Source organism: Acanthaster planci, linkage group LG08, assembly GCF_054643075.1.
Source record: "Acanthaster planci isolate LZ-2023a linkage group LG08, COTS_SCS, whole genome shotgun sequence".
Taxonomy (NCBI): Eukaryota; Metazoa; Echinodermata; class Asteroidea; order Valvatida; family Acanthasteridae; genus Acanthaster; species Acanthaster planci.
Genome location: NC_141784.1, coordinates 16,816,316 through 16,838,081, shown reverse-complemented (window position 1 = coordinate 16,838,081; position 21,766 = coordinate 16,816,316). Strand labels below are relative to the sequence as shown.

At 40.8% G+C, this 21,766-nt stretch overlaps 1 protein-coding gene across 8 annotated transcripts in view; it reads left to right on the top strand.

The window, feature by feature from the left end:
- Positions 1-21,766, top strand: part of dgkb (diacylglycerol kinase beta) — a 159,280-nt gene that overhangs the window by 122,522 nt on the left and 14,992 nt on the right. For 6 of the 8 annotated variants that reach the window (XM_087140234.1, XM_087140232.1, XM_087140235.1 and 3 more), the window contains 14 exons: positions 500-664; positions 2,068-2,292; positions 5,918-5,967; positions 8,575-8,649; positions 9,291-9,410; positions 10,135-10,252; positions 11,044-11,132; positions 13,123-13,182; positions 14,776-14,889; positions 16,265-16,363; positions 17,908-17,967; positions 19,460-19,573; positions 20,303-20,451; positions 20,998-21,083. In XM_087140234.1, the coding sequence (XP_086996360.1) occupies positions 500-664; positions 2,068-2,292; positions 5,918-5,967; positions 8,575-8,649; positions 9,291-9,410; positions 10,135-10,252; positions 11,044-11,132; positions 13,123-13,182; positions 14,776-14,889; positions 16,265-16,363; positions 17,908-17,967; positions 19,460-19,573; positions 20,303-20,451; positions 20,998-21,083 (1,524 nt within the window). The remainder of the gene's footprint in view (positions 1-499; positions 665-2,067; positions 2,293-5,917; positions 5,968-8,574; positions 8,650-9,290; positions 9,411-10,134; positions 10,253-11,043; positions 11,133-13,122; positions 13,183-14,775; positions 14,890-16,264; positions 16,364-17,907; positions 17,968-19,459; positions 19,574-20,302; positions 20,452-20,997; positions 21,084-21,766) is intronic. The other 2 variants (XM_087140230.1, XM_087140229.1) reach the window with 2 other exon arrangements.

Here is a 21,766-nt window from a genome sequence, read left to right as displayed (position 1 = left end):
TGCATGGGATTAATGTTAGGCTCAGTTGTGGTCAGTTATGCGCATGCCGTATTGTTCCATTTTTGCTTGCCTAATGTATGTTCTGGTTTTTATGTTATGAATCTGTTTATATTTCTTAACTATACATGTAGATGTAGAATTACTGTATAATTTTACATATTTTGATAAAAAAGTTAATCACTAATCAAACTAGACAATCATTGTGTAAATTTGAAATATTTACTTTGCTCAAAATTTCAGAAAGTGAAGTTTGCAATAGTATGCTGTCACTAGAATTATGCTTTCAGTTTCAGTTCATAGCTGGCATCACATTACAAAAACAGTTTCATTTTTTTTTTATAGTGGTTGGCATTATTATATTTGTATGTTATTTTGGGATCACAATATGTTTGTCACGTCTGAATTGTCCAAGCTGGCTGCAATACACTTGTACATTTTTTTTTTGCATAATTGTCGTTACTTCTGTGTCATAATCTGATGACTTTTTCTTATCTATTAGGAGCAGGAGACAATGCAAGCCCTGCCCAATCTCGCAGCTCCTCCAAGAAATCTAACGCCTCTAACGGCACACCTTCAAGTCATTCCACAACCCAGGCTCTGCAGGCACAGGCTGAGAGTCCCAAGAGCGATGCAGAGGCAACGGTCAACGACCGCAAAAAGAAAGGCACGATCTTGGCGTTCCACACTGTTTTCAACTTTTCTGTCCTCATTGAGTAAAACATTCTGAGTATCAATCTCCAGTGCGCGTCGCGGCGGATCAGATCTGATTTGGAAAAGGAGGGAAATAAGATAACCAGTCAGTTTCATGTGTGATGTGCACTTGGTACCCACGTCACCTACCCTCGTTGGTTTTGATAAGAGATTTGATAGATTACAATGCACATCTGGAAAGGATCATATATTATCTGAAAAGGAGGGATAAGCAGCATAAGTTCATTGTACAACTTCTTTTTTCCACAAAATCCTCATACCCTCAATGCTCATTTAAATTGCTCTCAGCTCAATTTTTTTACAAATATGAAGCAACTGGGAGGATTATGTATCACATTAATAATTTTCATTACCGAAAATGGGTCTCTTGGGAGGCATTTCCATAGGAAAGTGCACAAAATATTTCAAACTTTACCGTCCCATAATTCAATATTCCTTAATCCGATCTTAACCAAACTTTGCATGTTTTCCTTTTAGACCCTAACCTATCATCTCTCAAAATTTGGATGGTAAAATTTTTTCTCCTTTCGGTAGTTGGAGCATTAGGGAGACATTGAAATTGTCTCCCTAATGACCGATGTCTCCTAATGTGGAAAAAATGACCATAAAATGTCTCCCAAGTGACCTATTTGGAAAGATTTGTTACAGGCTGGAATGCACGAGAGCTCTCTGATATCTAGATTTATACCCAAGACACGTCAAATAAAAAAGTGGAGTCACAGTTAATAGGATGAACTGTGACAGGAATATCCTTCATCACAATTCATTTGATAAGCATAACACCTGAGTTGAGACTAAACTTGCATCTTTTGATGACTTGTAATAGATTGACTACAACTCTACCCACTTCTCTTCTAGCTGCCCCCACTCGTTTATTGTCCACACAAGATCTTTGTGGATTTTGAAACCAGCCAGTAGTTTTTACGAAAAGTCCACTTGTAAACAAATGACATTTTAAGGCAACAGTCTCCTCACGTTCTGTAAATGAATCCAGTCAAGTGTGTCTAACCAGTTCATTTTTGTTAAAGGTCAAGCTGTCATACTTTGGACGAATGCAAAAGTGAAGCGAACATGATGTCAAGCAACATTTGCAATGAAGTCTGCTTGAGATAAAATGTGTTCAACTCTTGCAAATTCACAGTGGGAATATTTGATCTAGCATCCCAAATTGGCAGTTGTGTTCGGTTTCTCACCGTGGTGTGAAGTGGCCTTGAATGCCCAACAACGAAAGAAACTGCAGTTTTCTAAATTGATTCTTTACACCTTGACTACCCATCTCATTTGAGGGCATCAATTTACACTGACCACGTCACAAATCTGTGTCACAACCTATAATGTCCCCCCACCCCCCTGCAGACAAGGAGTTCAACAGAAGAAGCCGGTTTTTGCTGTCCATTCGGAAGAAGCGGAAGAAGAGGGGGAGGACCAGGAGCAGGGGCCAGGAGGATGGGAACATTCAGGTCACCATGGGAACAGGAGGGACCAACTACCCCAATGTGGAGAACCAGGTGGTGTACATGAAAGACATCGTCTGCTACCTGTCTCTCCTAGAGGGTGGGAAACCCGAGGACAAGCTAGAATGTGAGTGTAAAAATTGCAGCTCAGATGTTCTACATTTTGAATTTTTGTTTCAGAATTGTGATAGTGGGGATAAGGACACATACATATTTACAAGATGTGATTAGGGCAAGGGAATTCAATGAGGGAACTGGATAATGCTTAAGCTTGTTGGAGTTGGCTGGTTCAGGATAATGTACTGGTGTGGAAAGAATTTGTCAGTGTTACCAGAAGTGTTGTTGACATTGACAGTCCAGGAAAATTTGTAGTCTGCACTTTTCATAGCCAGTTTGAGGCTTTCTCTACTGTTGTGTGTTAACTTCACATTAACCCTAACACTCCTCAATCCCTCACCTGTTGGAGGACTGAGGAGTGTTAGGGTTAAAGTAAACATTCGGGATTCTATTTTACCTCCTGAAGTACCCCCATACACCCACCTATCACTGCCTCTGTCAGTAATACCTTGTTTTGATTGGTTTGGTCATTATTGCTGTGGAAGTGTTCAAATTTGTATTGTGTTCAGACCAAACATGGAGCTTTTGACAGGGAGTGGGTTTGGTAAGAGCTGTGGCACATCCTGCAAAGCCTTACTTCCCTGTTCACTGGTCTGAAGAGTACCACAGTGAATACGTCATCTGCACAATTATGTATGCAAAAGGCATTAGCACGAGAACCAGCGCATGAACCGACATGCACAGATACTCCATTGGTTTACACTACACTTCCTGGTTCAAATGATGTCACACTTGACGGTACTCTATAGACTTACAATTCTTCCTGTGTATGAGGGCATCTGTATCCTGCATGTACATGTACATTGGTTCTTTTAATTTTAGATCATTGCCCGTAGGTGTGTCTGGTGTATTCCTATCAGTGCTCACCTAGACAGTAGATGCAGATGTACATCTTTCCTTTGCACACCGATACATGGGCACCCGAAGCCTGGAAGGGAAATTGTCATCCAAATTTGTTATCAGCCGCCAATGAAAGAATGCCTTCCCCATTGCACCTGCTCCCCTCCCAGATCCCGAGCCCAGAATTGGCAGGCGGCAATTATGCAATCACGACCACGGATTTTGATCACCATTCTGGTTTCCGCCACATGACAGGTGCTGGAATTCTAAAAGCCGGCGCCCACGGCCATCGATTGTAACAGGATGGCGGGATCCCCCCTATTTCCCCTTCTGCTCTGTTTTGGTGCCAGCCAAGGCCATTAAGGTTATTTGTCCTTTGCAGGGTAGGCTAAGCTGGTTAGTTTTTCTCAAAAGGCATCTCTAGTTCCCATACACCTGATTTTGTTTTTTCAGATAGCAGAGTAACTCTCTGTGTGGGGATTTGCCATAGAAACTCAGGGGTTAAATGCGTTATAAACATCTAGTATAATGATGGGGACTTAGAACTTTGAGAACCCCGCCTCTTGTGAGAAGAATAGTGTAACATGGCCCAACACTCTTAACTCTGAAACTGCAATGGTATTTTCCTACTAGTTTTCTCTAACTCATCACTGCAATACCAGTTTTTGTTTTAAAAACTGTCCTCGACCCAACACTCTGCAGTGACACGATGAAACTTTCTTTGAACCTTATAACATGCATAGGACATCTAGGGCTGCTCACTTCCAACACCATAAAAACACTGCCAGACAAGTGTAATTTGAAATTTGGACTCTAAATTCTGTCCGTATTGCCCATGCCTGTGTGGACAGCATTGGAAGACTTCTCCCTCTGGAGTCAAGATAGCCAAACCCTCAAGATAGGTTTTTTAGGGTCAGCTTGGTCTTTGTCAGCTATATGTTGCTGAAAATTAAGTCCTGTGATGTGGACAGCTGTGGGAAAGTAAAACTTACAGTGCTAGTCCAGGCCGTTGGGCCAGTGCATATCTGCTGCATTTCCCATTTTTGAAATCCAATGTTAGACTAAGTCAATATCACTGCGATTGGAAGTTTGAACTTTCCACAGGCCTTGAGTAATCCACGTGTGGATACCCAGGAGAATTACTATAATGGAATGGTAACAATCGCTCATGCATGTCGTAACCTTGAACAGTTTTCAGTCCAGTGCAAATGTGGTTGGGGGAGATTTTCAGCCTCCCAGTTTCCACATATTACCTTGAAACAGGTTACCAGCAGAAATGCCACATCATGCTAGTTGGTTCCCTGCTGTTTTCCCGTGTTTTACTGCGTCAATGATTTCAAGCAAAAGTTGGGTGCACTCTAAGTGACCCATTGAACACTCACTAGAAGTGTTCCATGTTTTTGCTAAGAAGGCAACATTTCTAAGTGTGAGGTTCAATGAAGCAGTGCTGTGGCATGACCATTTATTTTCCTGCTTACAGGTCTAAAGACAGTGTGCCACAATTGCCCTTGTCCAGCCAGTGAAATTATAACTACTCACGTTGAGTCAAAATTGTTTTCAGCTGTCTGGTGTTGATGGTGTGTTACCTGGCATGGTCTAAGGCTGTGTCCAAAGTGGGCTCCCTGAGCTCCGGCTAGGTCTATTGTCTACACGTCTCCACGCATTTCCAATGGAGCGAAGACCTAGACCTAGCTCTAGACAACAGATTTGGATGCAGCGTAAGAGTTGAAATCACAGACTGGTACCTTTTTTTCAGTCAACTTGTAAGGGCCACACTCCTCACATGTAACTGGCATGCAGGCTTTTCCTCTTTGGTGTCCTAATATAGTTTTCTCTTTGTTCCGTACCAGGCATAGTATGATAAAAAATCAATCTCACAATAAAAACATTCGAGATTTATTTACATGTAGTTGGTGCGTAATACAATTTTACCTCTTGCCAAGCACGTTTCATGTTCCTCCCACCTACATACCTTGCCATCGTTAATGAGCAGTGGACCATGTGACACGCACTATCTGTCCGTCCGCACCCTGTCAGAGCAAGGCTCCATAAATCCCGATTAAGCTGTCAATTTGTGGCCAAGAGCTGCGGCCACAAGGTTACGCTAACGTGATTGAGCATGTGTTTGCCCAGATTCTTGGGATACTTCCTATGCCAGTCTCATCAACCTTAATTACATATCATCATTGTCCTTTGGTGGTTGACAGATGTGGACTCTACCAATTAATTTTGGATTTGCCATTGGTTTTTTTGGGGTGGGGTTTCTACCATAGTTGTAAGCATTTACATGCAGTCACATTTTCAAAGGTCACAAAAGGTCATCTTTTGCAACCTTACTCCATAAATATTTGAATAATTTGTTTTTTCTTTCTCTCTCACCTTGGTTGACAGAGTTACATATGGAGTTATATCATACCAGTGTCGCCAATATGCTCATATGCCTAATGCCAAATTCACCACATGTACTGTCAGCATTTCAGTGTTATGTGGATGACCCAGATTCTTCCTTGAAAAGAGAAATTCAGAGCAACTTTCCCTATTTGAGAGGTTTTTTTTGGTGAGAGACCTCTAGGGCACTGAGGCAAAGACCATAATGTCTGTTGCCTGTATGCTGGGGCTGATAAAGCAAAAAAATATTGGTTGTTTGCCTTCCAGCTGAAATCATGGATGACCTACTTTGAAATAATGTAGAATTATGAAGGAAAAGTGGGCTGATTTGCATCAACAGAAATGTACATGTGTACTCCTAAATGTGGTATTGTGCTCATATTTAGTTGATGTATCTTTTGTTTCAGTTATGTTCCGACTTTACGACACAGACGACAATGGAATTCTTGACAGTAGTGTAAGTGATGCCATTTTGTGATTCCTGATGAATAAGACTACTGGGAACAAAAGGTCCATGCATGTTTGCACCAATCATTGCAGAAGAAAAGCATGTCACAGTGTTTAATAGGGAGAGCTTTGTGTGAGGATAACATTGGAATAGTGTTCTTGGCTTTGTGGTAACACTACAGAAGCTAAGTTCTTCTGTAAGGTGTGTGGTTCAAAGAACAACCAGTTGGTTTAACTCTGTTAAACATGTCAAGTAAAACCAACTGGTTCTTCTTAGAACCACACAACTAAAAAAAAACTGGATTATCCTCCATGGTCCATTCAGTCATCAAGGACCAGCAGTTGGTGTGGTACTCAATTAGTGCATGTGTAGTGAAGTTGAAGTATGAACAACTCTAACAGGCATGCAACTTTTTTTCGGATCAGCTGATTTCCTCATTTTTCACTACACACTCATGCCATTGAAAATTGAAAAACATTGTACAAAGTCTTGTCAAGATTGGAATTTCCTCATTTTTATCAAAGTCCAAGTTGCATGCCTGCTCTGGTCAAAACTGTTGTCAGGTCAAAGAAGGGCAAAGTAAAAAACAAAAATAAAGTGAAAATGATCGTTGACTGTTGCTGACATGCATCTTTTTCTCTGCCATTTTTTCTAATAAATAAATGCCTAGTTCAGACTGTCATAGCAGAATTGTGCCATCAACTAAATTATTCCTGAGATTTGTTTGACGCATGAAGCAATTAGGAGTGATTCTTTACTCACTACGTCCAAAGATTGACTGTCACAGTGGTTTAGAATGATTCTGGAACAGTTTGATTTCATTTTGCTCATTTTGGGAGACAAACGCAATATAAACTTACGTAAGACACTATGAATCCCACAGTCCACTTGCAGATGTGGAGCTCTCGGTGTCAAGGCAAACATGGGCGAGCATTGCAAATGATGAGGATGATGTAATCATTTGGTTTTCATTGAAATTCTATATGTTACACTGACAGAAATTTACGGACAATTTCTTGTCCATGTGTTTTTGAAAAATTATCCACAATGCAAGTGTCATTTCATCAATATGGCTGTGGTTTTACATGTTGGCTTTCAAGTTCATTTAATGTCCATATTTAGACAAAAATAGTATCTGCGATACATATTATTTTATCAATATGGCCTTGTTTTTCCTTTGCCAGAATTAAAAGTCAGGTAATGTCCAGATGTTTACAAATATTGTAGAAAGAAATAACAGAACAAGGATCGAAATGATTACATGTATGAATTTTAATCTCCAGCACTGCTTGTAGATTGAATTGAGTACACCTGTCGAAAACTAAAATCTGTTAAGATCAACTCAAGTCGCTCATTGGTTTGATGTGACTCCAGTATGCCAGTCTGAATGGAGGGTAATTTTTTCTCAGTCATGTAAACTCATCTATTTCCAGAACTAGTATTGATTTTATTCAACGACTGGCAAGGGTCTGTCAATAAAATCGATATTTCTTCAGCATTGATACAGCTGGTGTCAAAGTATTGTCATATAGAATTATAAAAAAAGTCAATGTTGGAAATGATATCGAAAAATATCAGAAGGGCACCTGATCGACAACAAAATCTGTGTCTATTTTAACCTAGTTGTGACATCCACTGTAAAATGAAATACACCTCACAGAGACATCGTATGCCAAATATCAGAAATATTGCAAAATGTCAAACGACGACATCTTGTGCTCTTAGTAATCACCGTCCCATTGGAATTTGACATCTAATCTTGTGGAAAATCTGAAACATAATTGGTTCAACAATTACTTGGCTGTTTGGAGTTCTGTATTGCAGTCCCCATCTCAGCTTAGTTTGTAGTGGTAGTTCATATAGATTCCAAGAAATGTGCTTTTATTTGGGTAAGTTGGTGAAGAACATTAATATCCTATCAACACTGACACCGGAGTCTTCCGGCGTGTAACGAATGCTGTCATTCTAATGTTGAAACATGGAGTACTTGTTTTCCAGTTTCTAAGAATTCTGAAAAATGGTTTTGCAGGAAGCAGCATTCAAGCCAGTGCCTATATTTATATTTTTGGATTAATGACACACACTCAGTTGGCATATCAAACCCCTAGCTGATGATACGCCACTTGTACTCACCCTGGCTTGCTTGATATCAGGTCCTGTATTCAGGTGTTGTGTTGAACATGAGGGATGATTGATACATCAGTTATACTTGATAGTGGATTTCCTACGTATCAATAATGGGATAAAATATACTATCAATGGACCTTACATCCACCACATCAAAAGTTATTTAGCTTTTATATACTAGATAATTTCTCAATGCATCTACTTCTGTCCATAGAAACACCAAATTGTAAGGTTTTTCAGATCACATCTCATACATAAAATGCATGTTTTGATGTTATTTGGTCATAATGTTTTAGTAGAGGTTGTAATCAGACAAACAGAAAAAACTGTGCTAAAACATAAATTGTTGTCTGTCAACAGAAAGAAATCAGACCAAAACTTAAGTGAGGCCGCGACATTACGACCCCGTCAAATTTATGCCAGGTAGAGGGAACTACAGTTGCTTTGTTTTAAGTTGTGTTTTCTCTTTTCTGTCCATTGGCATGGCAGGAGTTGGACTGTATAGTAAACCAGATGATGCACGTTGCAGAATACCTCGGCTGGGATGTCACCGAACTAAGACCAGTAAGTCACACGTCATTAGGTTTTTTGTTTTAACATGGACTTTTTGGGACTGGATTCCTGAGAAAGTAGCCAGAATGGTTGTTGAGAGTTAAGGATGGGGTGGTGGGTTGCTTGCCTGGATCCAATACTGTTGTCACCCATTCAACCACCTGCAGTATCTTGTGGTGTAAATTTACAGAAAGCACTTGAACCAGGTACAACGTGGGAACCAAGGGTATCCGTAAAAGAAAACCAACCACAAAATTTGAAGAAAGGAGAAATAAAAAAGACTGCATAAAACTTTGTTTTCCGAAGTCAGTTCTGTCTTATCTGCAATGCACATCAACAGCCTTTGCACATAGCATTAGCTGTAATCTATTGAAAACATGTAAAAAGTCCACACAAGAACCTGTTAAAACTTTTATTTTTCATTGTCTGAAGAGTTCCTTAGTAATTCCGGAAGGTACATGTTGCTGTAAGTACCTGGTCCCATGATTGGGAACTAGTTCCTGGCATCAGCAGTCTGGTACCGTGTTGTGATGCACACCCCCAGTGTCTTTTTCTCTCCTTGCACATCTTCTGATCAGGTAATTGTTACATCCCTGAGCCTTCAACTCTCTGTTGGGATAGTCATCTCACTGTCTTTACTCTCTATCTCCTAGATTCTCCAAGACATGATGATCGAGATAGACTACGATTCGGACGGCACTGTGTCTCTGGAGGAGTGGATCCGGGGGGGAATGACCACAATACCTCTGCTTGTTCTGCTAGGTCTAGATACAGTAAGTCAAATCTACAAATTTTCCGTGTGTGTATTTTGTGCATCTTGAATGAAATAAAACCTAGAAATATTTAAAATGGTTATACAGAGCATCCTTGCACGTTTTTGTTTGTCATTTTTTCCTTCCAGGTTTTAGGAAGAATTCTGAAGAATGGAATGTCATCAAAGTCTAAACCTTTATCACTGTTGCATAGAAATGGACAAAGTCATTGACATATTTGGGGAAAATTTTGTTACACATCAGCTGGAGATAGAGTTAGAACCGAACATTTTAAAAGCTAGATATTTCTGTGAGCATGGTCCTTAGAATTTTGTGTGCTGTGACTATCCTCAGGAGGAAAACTGACCGCAGGTAAGAGCAGCTAACTGAAATGTCACACGCCAATGCCTCAAGTTATCTGACCCTTTTTTTCTTGTAGAGCTGGGGATTTCACACTGTGCTTCCTCAAACTTTTCCCTCTTTGAAGATATCCTCATACAAAGCCTTAAAAACACGATTTTGTGTGAGAATAGAAAACAGATACATTTTTCAAAAGGACATGAAATGATCAGTTACACTTCACTCTGATCTAAGGATAATTCACTTGAACAGTTTTATTTATGTGCAAGCAGAATTCTTGCAGGTGAAATAGTTACTGTTAATATGTGAAGGTAATATCTCACTTGGTGAATTTATCTGTTCTTGAGAGTTACATTATCTTTTCTGTCTTGTCTTTTCTACAAAGAATGTAAAAGACGATGGGAACCACGTATGGCGGTTGAAGCACTTCAGCAAGCCGGCCTACTGCAACCTTTGCCTCAACATGCTGGTGGGACTTGGCAAACAAGGCCTCACCTGTACCTGTGAGTAATGGTCAGCCATCCATCCTCATTTGGAGATTGCACTGATCAGTCTTGGTTGTGGATTGGAGTCAACATACGGGGGGAGGAGTTCAAATCTCTTAGAGCAGTGCAGAATGTAGCCGAAACTAGACAATATTCACCTAGCCAGAACAGGTTACCGGCTGAAGTGACATGTGATTGTATATTGCTTGTGAGGGTTACTAGCTGATTTTTACTTGGCAGGAAAATTTGCCAGCAATGTTCTCTGCTGTACAGTAACTCAGAAAAACTCTAGCACTTGGATCCAGTAAAGATAGCACTAATAACCTCAAAAGTGTTGATTGATGGAACTCTAGCACTTGGATCCAGTAAAGATAGCACTAATAACCTCAAAAGTGTTGATTGATGGAACTCTAGCACTTGGATCCAGTAAAGATAGCACTAATAACCTCAAAGTGTTGATTGATGGAACTCTAGCACTTGGATCCAGTAAAGATAGCACTAATAACCTCAAAAGTGTTGATTGATGGAACTCTAGCACTTGGATCCAGTAAAGATAGCACTAATAACCTCAAAAGTGTTGATTGATGGAACTCTAGCACTTGGATCCAGTAAAGATAGCACTAATAACCTCAAAAGTGTTGATTGATGGAACTCTAGCACTTGGATCCAGTAAAGATAGCACTAATAACCTCAAAAGGGTTGAGTAATGGAACTCTAGCACTTGGACCCGAAATTGTTTTGCGTTTTAGTCTTCCTTTGTTGAGACTCATAGCTTTGTTTCATCTTGTATTGAATTCTTCCTCTCACAGTCTGTAGATACACGGTGCATGAACGCTGTGTTCAGAGAGCTCCTGCCAGCTGTATTAGCACCTATGTCAAGTCTAAACGAACATCAAATGTAAGTTTCAAATCATCGACTGTTCATCTCTAAAACTGATGCTCAAACTGTCAAAGTCCACACTGTCCAGATATCTAGAATTACTCACAAGGAATATTCTAAATTATCTGTTTCTCCCTATCTCTTCTTAGTATCCTGAATTAATTCAAGTAAAACACTTTACATGCATGGCATTGCATTATTATAGAATGAAGCTTTTTGTTTCTTATATGCTTGTGGTATTTTTACCAATAAATTTGCTGCAGTTCATGTGGATTTGTTTTAAATAATCTCGGATGATCCCCTAGCCTCACTCTTGCCAAGAACCCCGATGGTTCTTTCTAGAAAAATCTAGAAAATTTGTATTCATTTTCAGCACAGCCTTCCTTTATGTAAGTGCTGTGGGCCTGCAAGTGTGTAGTTGAAATGCCTGTTTCTATGAATGCCATTGTGCTCATTCTCATTTTAAAGGATGGACCATTTCAGACCAAGTCCAGCTGTACATTTGGAACCAGCCTGCCCCCAGAAAAAAGGGAGAAAACGAACTTATCTCTTGATACCATTTCATGCATTTTGTTTTGTCTGCTTTAGTTGGGAAAATCAAAACTTTGAAACCTTTTCATCCCTTCCCCGTTTCATTTTGCCATTTATTCTATAACATCAAAAAGCTCAACTTCATTATCTATTCAGACACTGGCTGCAGCATTCCCAAATTGCTGTTATTACCTTACTAAATAGGAAATGCATAGATATATCCACTGTACTGGTAGGTCTGAATTGACCAGTTCTACATCTAGAGGCAATTGACTCAAAAAGTAAGCCAAATTCCCAGTAGTAAGCAAACACTTCTTGCCGAGATGAGAAAAAAAATCACCCATGACCAGGAGTCAGTCATAAACAATGTAACCATTACTCTTTGACTGGTATCCTGTATTTTTAAAGGGAAACAGAAATGTTGGCAGCTTGCTCAGCTGCTCTCTAAAATGTGGGCCTACAATGAACCCCCTAAGTATCAGGGGGAAAAAGTCAAATACAGTATACAGAAACTGTCCTGGACAGAAAAAGGAAAGAAAAGACGAAGCTTGTAGTTGAATGAAAACCTTCTGAGATTAAATCTGGGTAAGACAACTTGGTGGTGGTAAACCTATAATCCAAACTTGAAACCTGGGGATTCGAACACACAACATCAAAATTGTAGGTGTTATCACTCTCTCAGCTGCACTCCATCGAAGTCTCAGTTGGCGTTTCTGATGCAATCAATGATTCAGAGAATTATTGTACAATCAATTCCTTATTTAACCACTTTTGCGCTGGGGGCATTTAGGAATGCTGATGATGCTGGGACGGGATAATTATCATTTTTTTCTGTGTTCAAAATTCCTTAAAAATTCATATCTTCATTTACTGGACACTCACACCCACACAAAGGACTGTCTGGTTTCTACTCTAATCTGACAGACAACATCTGTTGATGCTGGAGTATTTCAGCCAGGCCTGCTGCCTTGTAAAAAGAGCCCAGATTGTGCAATGTTACATAATTTTCTTTTTTTCACGAAACTAGCACAGTGCGCTGCTGACCTCTTTTCGTTCGGGGCTAGATCAATGTGCAGCTGTACTGTGTGGCTCATGGCTACAGTGGTGGAGCGCTTTTGTCCCCGGCGGTAATCGCTCGCGCTGAATGCCCTAAACCGTGGTATACTGTTTCAAAACAAGGTTGGATTATCTCCACTATTGAGAGTGAAAAAATGTTGGTAAATCCCAGCAGCTTGGTCTTTGTTACGAGTACAGTCTTTTGTTACAAGGCTCAGTTCCCTTTGTCCGATTTCGGAGACCCTGGCCACGCGTATAAAGAATACATGTCCGAAACCGAAATCCCCGGTGGCAAGTGGTTAATAGTTATCACTGTTTTATACCCTCATGATTAGGAATTCTTAATCACTTTAGGTTTAGACAGGACATTGATATTGTCATTTGTGTACTAACATTGCTACCCTTCTTATCAAACTTACTGACCGCAACTGCACGACAATGCCTGTCCAAACGGGATGCTGAGGTTTGGGGGGATGTGCCGGTAGGTTTTCACCTTCAGATTTTTATCCGCCTTTTCCTCTGTGATTGCTAGCACTGCTGTAAACCCTTTCAGTTTCAAAGCTAGGATATCCTAAGTCGTCTCATGCACCTCCGCATCCTCTGCAAAGCAGACAGCCAGAGATATCCAGAGTTTTGTAGGGTACTGAAGGGGCTTAATGCAGCAGTGAAAGAATTGTTTACATTGTTGTAGCACTTTCTATCCATATACTGGGAGCCACATTTCAGTGCACTGTTTCCAAAACAATTGGTCACTATAGTGACCAGTTTTCTTGTGAAAGTTGATAGTTCTGTCTGCTATTATTTTGAAGTGGTGACTTTTATAAAGATTAATAAGTGGGCTGTTCAGTTGAAAACAGCATTTTTTAATGTTCAGTAATCTGCTTTTGATCACGTGCTGCTTTGACTTTCATATAGTGTTCGCCCTTCTTGTTTTGAACTGTTCACAGTCGATGCTGTTCTATGTGGTGTATGGTGATAATGTTAAACTTATTTCTCTTGCAAGTCAGGTGATTTGAAAGTTGGTGGGACTTTCTCACTGTTGGGCACATCAGGTTTTATATCATGGCTATTAACATTGATATCGTGCCAAGGGAAATGCCTGCATGCATTGTTTGTCATGATGGCAGATTTATGTGACAGCTTGTCTGGGCGCATTATTTGATGAGGCATGCTGGTCATGTTTGAACCAACCTGTCATTTGCCAATTAGCGTCAGTGTGTGATGTACAAGTGAATCTGTCACGGTGTTAAAAGTTTTGTGCCTTGATGGTTGTTTGCCGTTTTTTTCCCCCCTTGTTAACTGTGTGCATGTTGTAAAGTTGTGGGTTTTTTTTAAGGAAGACAAGTGATCTTCCACCCTGTTGGCAATATTTTTCTCGGCAAGTGCTCCCAGTCGTTCCAATTTCAGACTTGCCACCGTATTGAAATGGGACAAAGATCATTGCTTCCATTGGTCAAAGTATATCTGCCTCGATGATTACTTTCATTGGTTTATGGACTCTACACCCACCAGTGAGGGCGCTAGATATCTGCTGAACAATTTTGGCACTTTGGAGCCTCAAGAATCATAAGTTCTCATGCATGAATGGGACAGTTTATGCACCTCCAGTTGCCTGTGACACTTAGCACAATCTCTGCAACTTTCCACTGGGTGAACATTTTGGCATTCAATTTAATTTAATTTTGACTTCACACGAAAGCTGACACCGAGCTCTTTGAGAACTGGCTTGTTTTCCAAAACCTCCACTTACCAGGTGTGAACTGATTAAGATGAGATTCTAGAACTGACAAAACAACATATCAAATTCTTACCCCGATACTGTTTTCTATGCTGGTGATAATGTCGGGTTTACCCTTCCAAGAGCAATTTTGAGGGGCACCCCCGTTAATCTAAAACCATAGACATGTACATGTACACCTCCTGTGATAACTAGATGTATTTTCCATTGCCAAAGAAGAAATTTAGCTGTGTGAACTCCACACTGTTTGTAGTTATTTTGTATGTATGTATGTATGTGTTCTTTGTCAAATGATGAAATGCTTTTAAAAAAAATGATTTCTGGTTTTTCTTACAGGTAATGAACCATCACTGGGTTGAAGGTAACTGTCATGGCAAGTGTGACCGCTGCAAGAAGTCCATCAAGAGTTATGGAGTGACAGGTCTTCACTGTCGTTGGTGTAAGATCAGGGTGAGTCTGAAACCAGCCAAATGGCATTGTAGTGAAACACAGTTGCTGAACTGGTGAATCAAGTCTTGAACATATTACTGTCATTATAGAGTTTGTGCACGGCAGCCATCTTTGCGGTAACTGCTTTTGTTATGGAGGGATAGTACAAAAGGTCTACTTGTGTATCACTGTGGAACAAAAGCTCTTACCGTAAACATGGCTGCCGTGCACAGCATCTATTATTGCTGGTTTGTTCCTCCACTTGGTCAAATACATGCAACCCACTGGCTGAACTGTTCAGTGGATTGCAAAAAATGTTAAAGCAACACAAGTAACAAAAGTTAAAGAAAAGTTATTCTGTGGTTACAAACTAAAACATGGAAAAGTAACAGGTTATCCAGATAAGGTTTTTTGAATGGCTCGTTCGTGTTACTCACTTTCGTCAAAAACATAATTCTTGACACTAAAAATGCTAGTACTGTTACCTGTGGGCAGTTATCCCTTTACCATATGCTGCGGGGTCTAAATTGAAGTTGCTGATGAGTTTCAGGGGGATTTTCAAGTTTTTCCGTCTTCAAAATTCTTTAAAAATTCATATCTGACAGGCAACATCTATTGACGCCGGAGTATTTCAGCCAAGCCTGCCGCCTTGTAAAGAGAGCCCAGATTGTGCGGCGTTACGTAATTTTCTTTTGCTCCCGAAACTGGCCCAGTACGCTGCTGGCGTCTTTTCAAATGTGGACCAGATTAGCGTACAGTGACTCATCACTGGGGTGCTGGAGCACTTTTGTCCCCGGTCGTAATCCACTCGCACTGAATGCCACAAATAGTGGTATACTGTTTCAAAACAATGACGGATTACCTCTGCTATTGACAACTGAAAAAATGTTGGCAATCCCCAGCAGCCTGGTCTTTTGTTCCGAGTATGGTCATTTGTTACAAGGCCCTGCTCTTTTGTCGGATTTTGGGGCACCACAGCTTTGTGCATAAACCTAAGGTCTCCGGTACCGGAAACCCCGGCACAAAGTGGTTAAACTGTAACCAAGAAATTTCTGCTGCTACGTAATGCCCCACCCCTTTAAAGGCCCTTAGTTTTTGTGCTTGTTCCAGTGGAGAAAAGGTTATCAGAACTATGTGCTACGTGTACATAAAGCAGTGCAGGAACCTGGCTAGCCATACAGGATATTATTGCTACTAGCAACGCAGTGGTTGCTCATATTCATTCACCATATCCACGTCACATGCTTTACATCCAGTCTCAGATCTGTCATGAGTAGAAAATCTTCTGAGTCAACTGAGTTGGCAAACCCCCGTCAACCCAGCCTAACGTAACTGTGCCTGCATCCTTCATCTCATTTTTGTGCTTGTGTATTGTTTTCTCTTTTGATAAATCTAGTTGCACAATAAGTGTGCATCATTGGTAAAACCAGAATGCAACATGGGCGAGTTCCGAGATCACATCTTACCGCCTACCGCCATCTGCCCTGCCGTACTGGTGAGTGTTCCTCGTCCCTGTCTGCCTCTTTTTATCCGTGTTTGTTTGACTCCCTTCCGCTGGGGCATTTTTTTCCCTCAAATGTACCGTACATGGGTGTGTTCTAAGCTAGTGGGCAGACATCATCCTCAAGGGCTCACATGCATTGTCAGAAGTTGATGATTATTAAACACTCTGACCCGACAAGAGGTCAGTTTAGGTGAAGCATTCACTTGTGCAAAAATGTTGGTATGTAAGGCCAGATATGTGTCTCGAGTAACTCACATAAACCGGGGAAAGGAAAGATGATGACAGTTAGCACAGGTGGTTGAAAGTGGTACACAGGCCAAAGGCAGAAGGTTCTCCACATACATTTTGACTTCCAACTAATTCCACACCAAAGCCAATACATTTCGTTTCATTTATCCTGGAGCAAAATTTGATGCGTCATGGCTTGTTTGAATACATCTGCACGAATCTGTCTCTCTTGCGGTTCATATTGTCTGTCGATGCTCTACATTGTTCTTGAGTGCACCAGTGTAAATGCCTTTTGGGGGAATCCTGCGGTAACAGTCTTACGCTTTTTTCTTGAAACTTGCAGCAAATTTTTGTGTTAGATTGTGCATACCTGCCATCTTGCCATTGTGGCCGTCTTCTTGGCATGCATCATTTACTGCACACTACTTAATGTTGGCATGCTTCTCCTGCTCCAAGAAATTGCTGATGGGGCATGCTTTCCTCCAAGACCATATCAACCTCTTTTTTCGCCTGTTGCATGTATATCCAAACCATTCCCATGTGTGATCTCCTAACGACAGTGAGTTTTGAGTTCTGATTTAGAAGCAGCCGCAAACTGGTTTTTCTTTTGCTTACGTCAACCTTACACCACAACTTAGTGATCTAAACTGTGTCTTGCATCTCACTCAACTGAAGATATTTCTAGTTCAGATCATCTTGAGTTTCTTCCACCATGCTCATGAATGTCACATTTTTCTTTTTTCTCTTTCTCTCCCCTCTTCCCTTCCTATCACTACCAAATCTCTTCTTGCAAACCGCATCGTACAACATCCCACCCCTCACGCTCTTTTTTAATCACCTTTCCCATCTGCATGTACCCTCCCTCCCATGAATTCCTCATGCCCCACCTTTCCTTCTACTTTGGCCCTCCACCAACCTGGCTGACTGCCCTTGTCTACATGTGCTCCATTTTCGCCAACCCTTTTTCGTCCATTCTGTTCCCCTCCCCATCTTTGTCTTTGTAACTCAACCGTGTCCCCCACCCCAAAATGTTCTGTATTTATCCCTTCTTCCCTACCCAACATCAACTCTCAAATTAACCTCCTTTTTCTCCACATCCAACATCTGCCCTACTTACCATCTTTCTCTCCCCATTCCCTTCTAACCTGCTTATCTTTTTTCTCTCATCTCAACTCCCCTTCCCTCACCTGCTGTCATCTTTGCCATGCTGACCTACCACTTGGCTGGATGCATCCCTCCTCTTTTCCCCTGTCTGACTCCAAACCCCACCCCACCCCCACCCTCCTACTCTATCCACACAATTTCAGGGACGGGTAAATTCTGTTCGCAAATCAACCCATGGCAAGTCTGCGTCGGCCAATATAGAGGTAAGAGGCGAGCTCACAGTGTGCCCAAACTCACAAATTTGCTCGGCTTGAAAACTCGAACTTGTCTAAGCTGTAAGTCATAAGCCATCGCCCCCTCCTTGATTAAAGGACCAAACAAAATAAATGGAGAAATGGCGTAACTTCTCTTTCATACGCCAAATCATTATTGCTAAAATTACCTGTGAGTTTAAGCTTATACTGGGTAATTCTTCAAAACAGTGTGAAACCCATTTTTTAAAGGGAAAAAGTGGCATGTTATCAACTTTTGAAATGTTGGAGGATAATTAATTTCAAACTCGGCAGAATCTTTGCTAATGGCCCAAACTAGAAACTTCTGGAACTCTTGACTCACCTTGACCTGAGGCACTCTTCCACAAGCAGCTGTTTGGCATATGCAGAAAGAAGTATCAAAGCTCTTGGCTCAGAATTCAGGATTGGGACGTCCTTGCAAAATCTGCCTATGCAGATTCTTGAAGTTTGGGACCTGTTTGTTTCACACTGATTGGGATCTCCATAGTGCTCCCAAAGCTGGTTCACGCTATCTATTAGGTGGGTTCTGGTGTCAGTCAACTGACGTTGGATCACTGATCACGATTCGTATCTGTGGGAAACAAACAGGCCCTGTGTGAGCTATTGGTTGGACTAATGCTCTGACACCGGAGCAAAATAGTTATGTATTCAATTTATTCATTTTGGCCTCTCGTGAATGGTTGGACGAATGCTCTGACACCGGAGCAAAATAGTTATGTATTCAATTTATTCATTTTGGCCTCTCGTGAATGGTTGGACGAATGCTCTGACACTGAAGCAAAATAGTTATGTATTCAATTTATTCATTTTGGCCTCTCGTGAATGGTTGGACGAATGCTCTGACACCGGAGCAAAATAGTTATGTATTCAATTTATTCATTTTGGCCTCTCGTGAATGGTTGGACGAATGCTCTGACACCGGAGCAAAATAGTTATGTATTCAATTTATTCATTTTGGCCTCTCGTGAATGGTTGGACGAATGCTCTGACACCGGAGCAAAATAGTTATGTATTCAATTTATTCATTTTGGCCTCTCGTGAATGGTTGGACGAATGCTCTGACACCGGAGCAAAATAGTTATGTATTCAATTTATTCATTTTGGCCTCTCGTGAATGGTTGGACGAATGCTCTGACACCGGAGCAAAATAGTTATGTATTCAATTTATTCATTTTGGCCTCTCGTGAATGGTTGGACGAATGCTCTGACACCGGAGCAAAATAGTTATGTATTCAATTTATTCATTTTGGCCTCTCATGAGACAGACTTTTGAAAAAAGTCATAAGAAAACTCAAACAGAAGGGGGCTGACCAACCCACTCTACGTGATTCAGATGGTTGGATTGGGAGTTCCTACAAGTGCAAGAGGGCGAAATAACATAGAGCAGATTAAATTGACAATACCTTACTGATTTTCAGCCAGGAGGCTTGACTTGGAAAGAACTCATTCCTTCACTTTCCAGGAAAGGAGAAGTACCCTCACCCCAAAAGACAGTAACACATCAGAGGACACGGATGGACAAAGGAAGCTGGTGACAAGGACAGATTCCATGTCAATGGAAGGACAGGGCCTGCAGGTAGGCTACTAGACCTGGGGCTAAGGTCATTCAATGTTTTTGGGTTGTCGAGGGAAATCTGTCAAGTATTTCACTGAGAAATTTTGAATCAAGGGCAAATGGTTGACATAGTGCTTAGTTCTTGATATTATTATCATTGTTAGTAATCAATTCTTGTAAAGACACCAAGGATTGCTCAAAAGCGCTCAATTCACTGTAGCTCGCAAAGCTTGTGCATGAGCCTGATAGAAGAACTTGTCACCTACCTGTCTCTTTATTGCTGACAAGAATGTTGACTTCATAATTGAGTCACAATTGTAAAGCACTGAGCTGAAGTCAAATAGACCTTATGCATTAATACAGAGTCAGAGACCATTCCTTGTTATTTTAGTTTTGTTAGAATGATGCACAAAAGGTTTCCTCAAGCCTATCACAGAGGAAGTAAACAATACCCTCTTTTGTGTACACAAAAGGTCTGCTGCAGACTGGTATACAGTAAGATAGTTTTTGAGTATTGATATAAGCAAATCATAAAACAGTGAACTTCTGCACTCTAGCTTTTGCCAGTCAGTTGAAACCCAATACAATATTAGTTACTGACATTACTGTTTGTTCAATTCCTTGAAAACAATTTAAATTGTTGACATTATGGTGCTCTCATGTTTCATTAAGGGAAGGAAATGACGATGTACATATATATGAAATTGGAATTCTTTTGAAGTCATTGTGTTTTTTGTTTTTGACTTGCAGATCACCCCTCTCCCTGGCTCCCATCCCCTAGTTGTTTTCATCAATCCCAAGAGTGGCGGTCGGCAGGGAGAACGCATCATGCGGAAATTCCAGTACCTCCTCAACCCTCGTCAGGTGTATGACCTCAGTAAAGGCGGACCCATGCCGGGGTAAGACGGAACTGCCATTGGAAAGCTTCTGACCATCACAGACAGTCCAGGATACATTGCTGGGATACAACTGGTTCACTGTAAAGCACCACATTGAATGTGTCACGTGCACTATTATGTGTGTACAAGGCATGAGCAAGAGAACCAGCGCATGAACCGACATACGCGTGCTCCATCCATTTGCACTACACTTCTTGGTTCAAAATGGTACCACACCTAGGTACTCTATAGCAAATATCACAGAATGTACACTTCAGCTTTTCAGGTTTGTGCGCACAAAATTATGTCCACTTCATTAAAGTGGGGAGCACTTAAGTGCACACACATTGTAGAAATGGTGCTGATTCATTTGTTTTTGCCTGTAATACCCCAGTGGTTAAATTAGTGATAACTGTTACACAGAAAGTTACAAAACAGCCATGTACTTGTAAATTTTTTGTTAAAAGGTACAGGTTCCTTCCATTATATTCATACTCTGTGTATTCAAATGCTGTCTCAGAGCTGTGGGTTCTTGTCTAACTTCTTGGTTTATTTGCATTCCCTCAGAATGAAATTCTACAAAGATGTGAAAGATTTCCGAGTGCTGTGCTGTGGAGGGGATGGCACAGTAGGCTGGGTACTAGACTGCATCGGTAAGAACATACACATTCATGCATGTTCACTTCCATGCCCTTGTGCACCACTTAGTTGAGAGCTAGCGTATGCGCACTCAATCTCTTTACTGTGAATTTCGATGCAGGTGACGTCTGACACCGTTCCGACACTTCTTTCCGCAGATGGAGACCATAATTTTTAACAAAATACAAAGAAAGTGCATGGAGAACTGATCACTAAAAATTGATTAGACAACGTTAAACCACTGTATTATATGAACCCAATTGCACAAAATTTGAAACAAATTCTGAAAAAGTGAGTTTTACAAAAATAAACACAATCAGATTTGAAAGAAAATATGTCCTCAGTCTGTCTCATTTTGAATAACTTCTCTAGTTTATCCAAACAAACGAAGTGCCGTGTGTATTAAGACCCGATAAAACATCGGTAGTATTTTCAAGTTATTGTGAATTGAAATGCATGAGAATCGTGTGTCCGTAGTAGTGTATGTATATGTACACATGTGTTTATGGAGTACATGCACATGTACATGAACGTGCATTTGTGCACACGTAAATCATGGCCGACCAGTCGACAGAGAGCCAAAATTGAAATTGATCAAGCTTACAAAGGACAATTCGCAATAGTTTAAACATAACGTGGTAACCTTTTTCAAACACTCTTTCAGTTATCAGGATATGCAGCATGTGTGGACCAACTG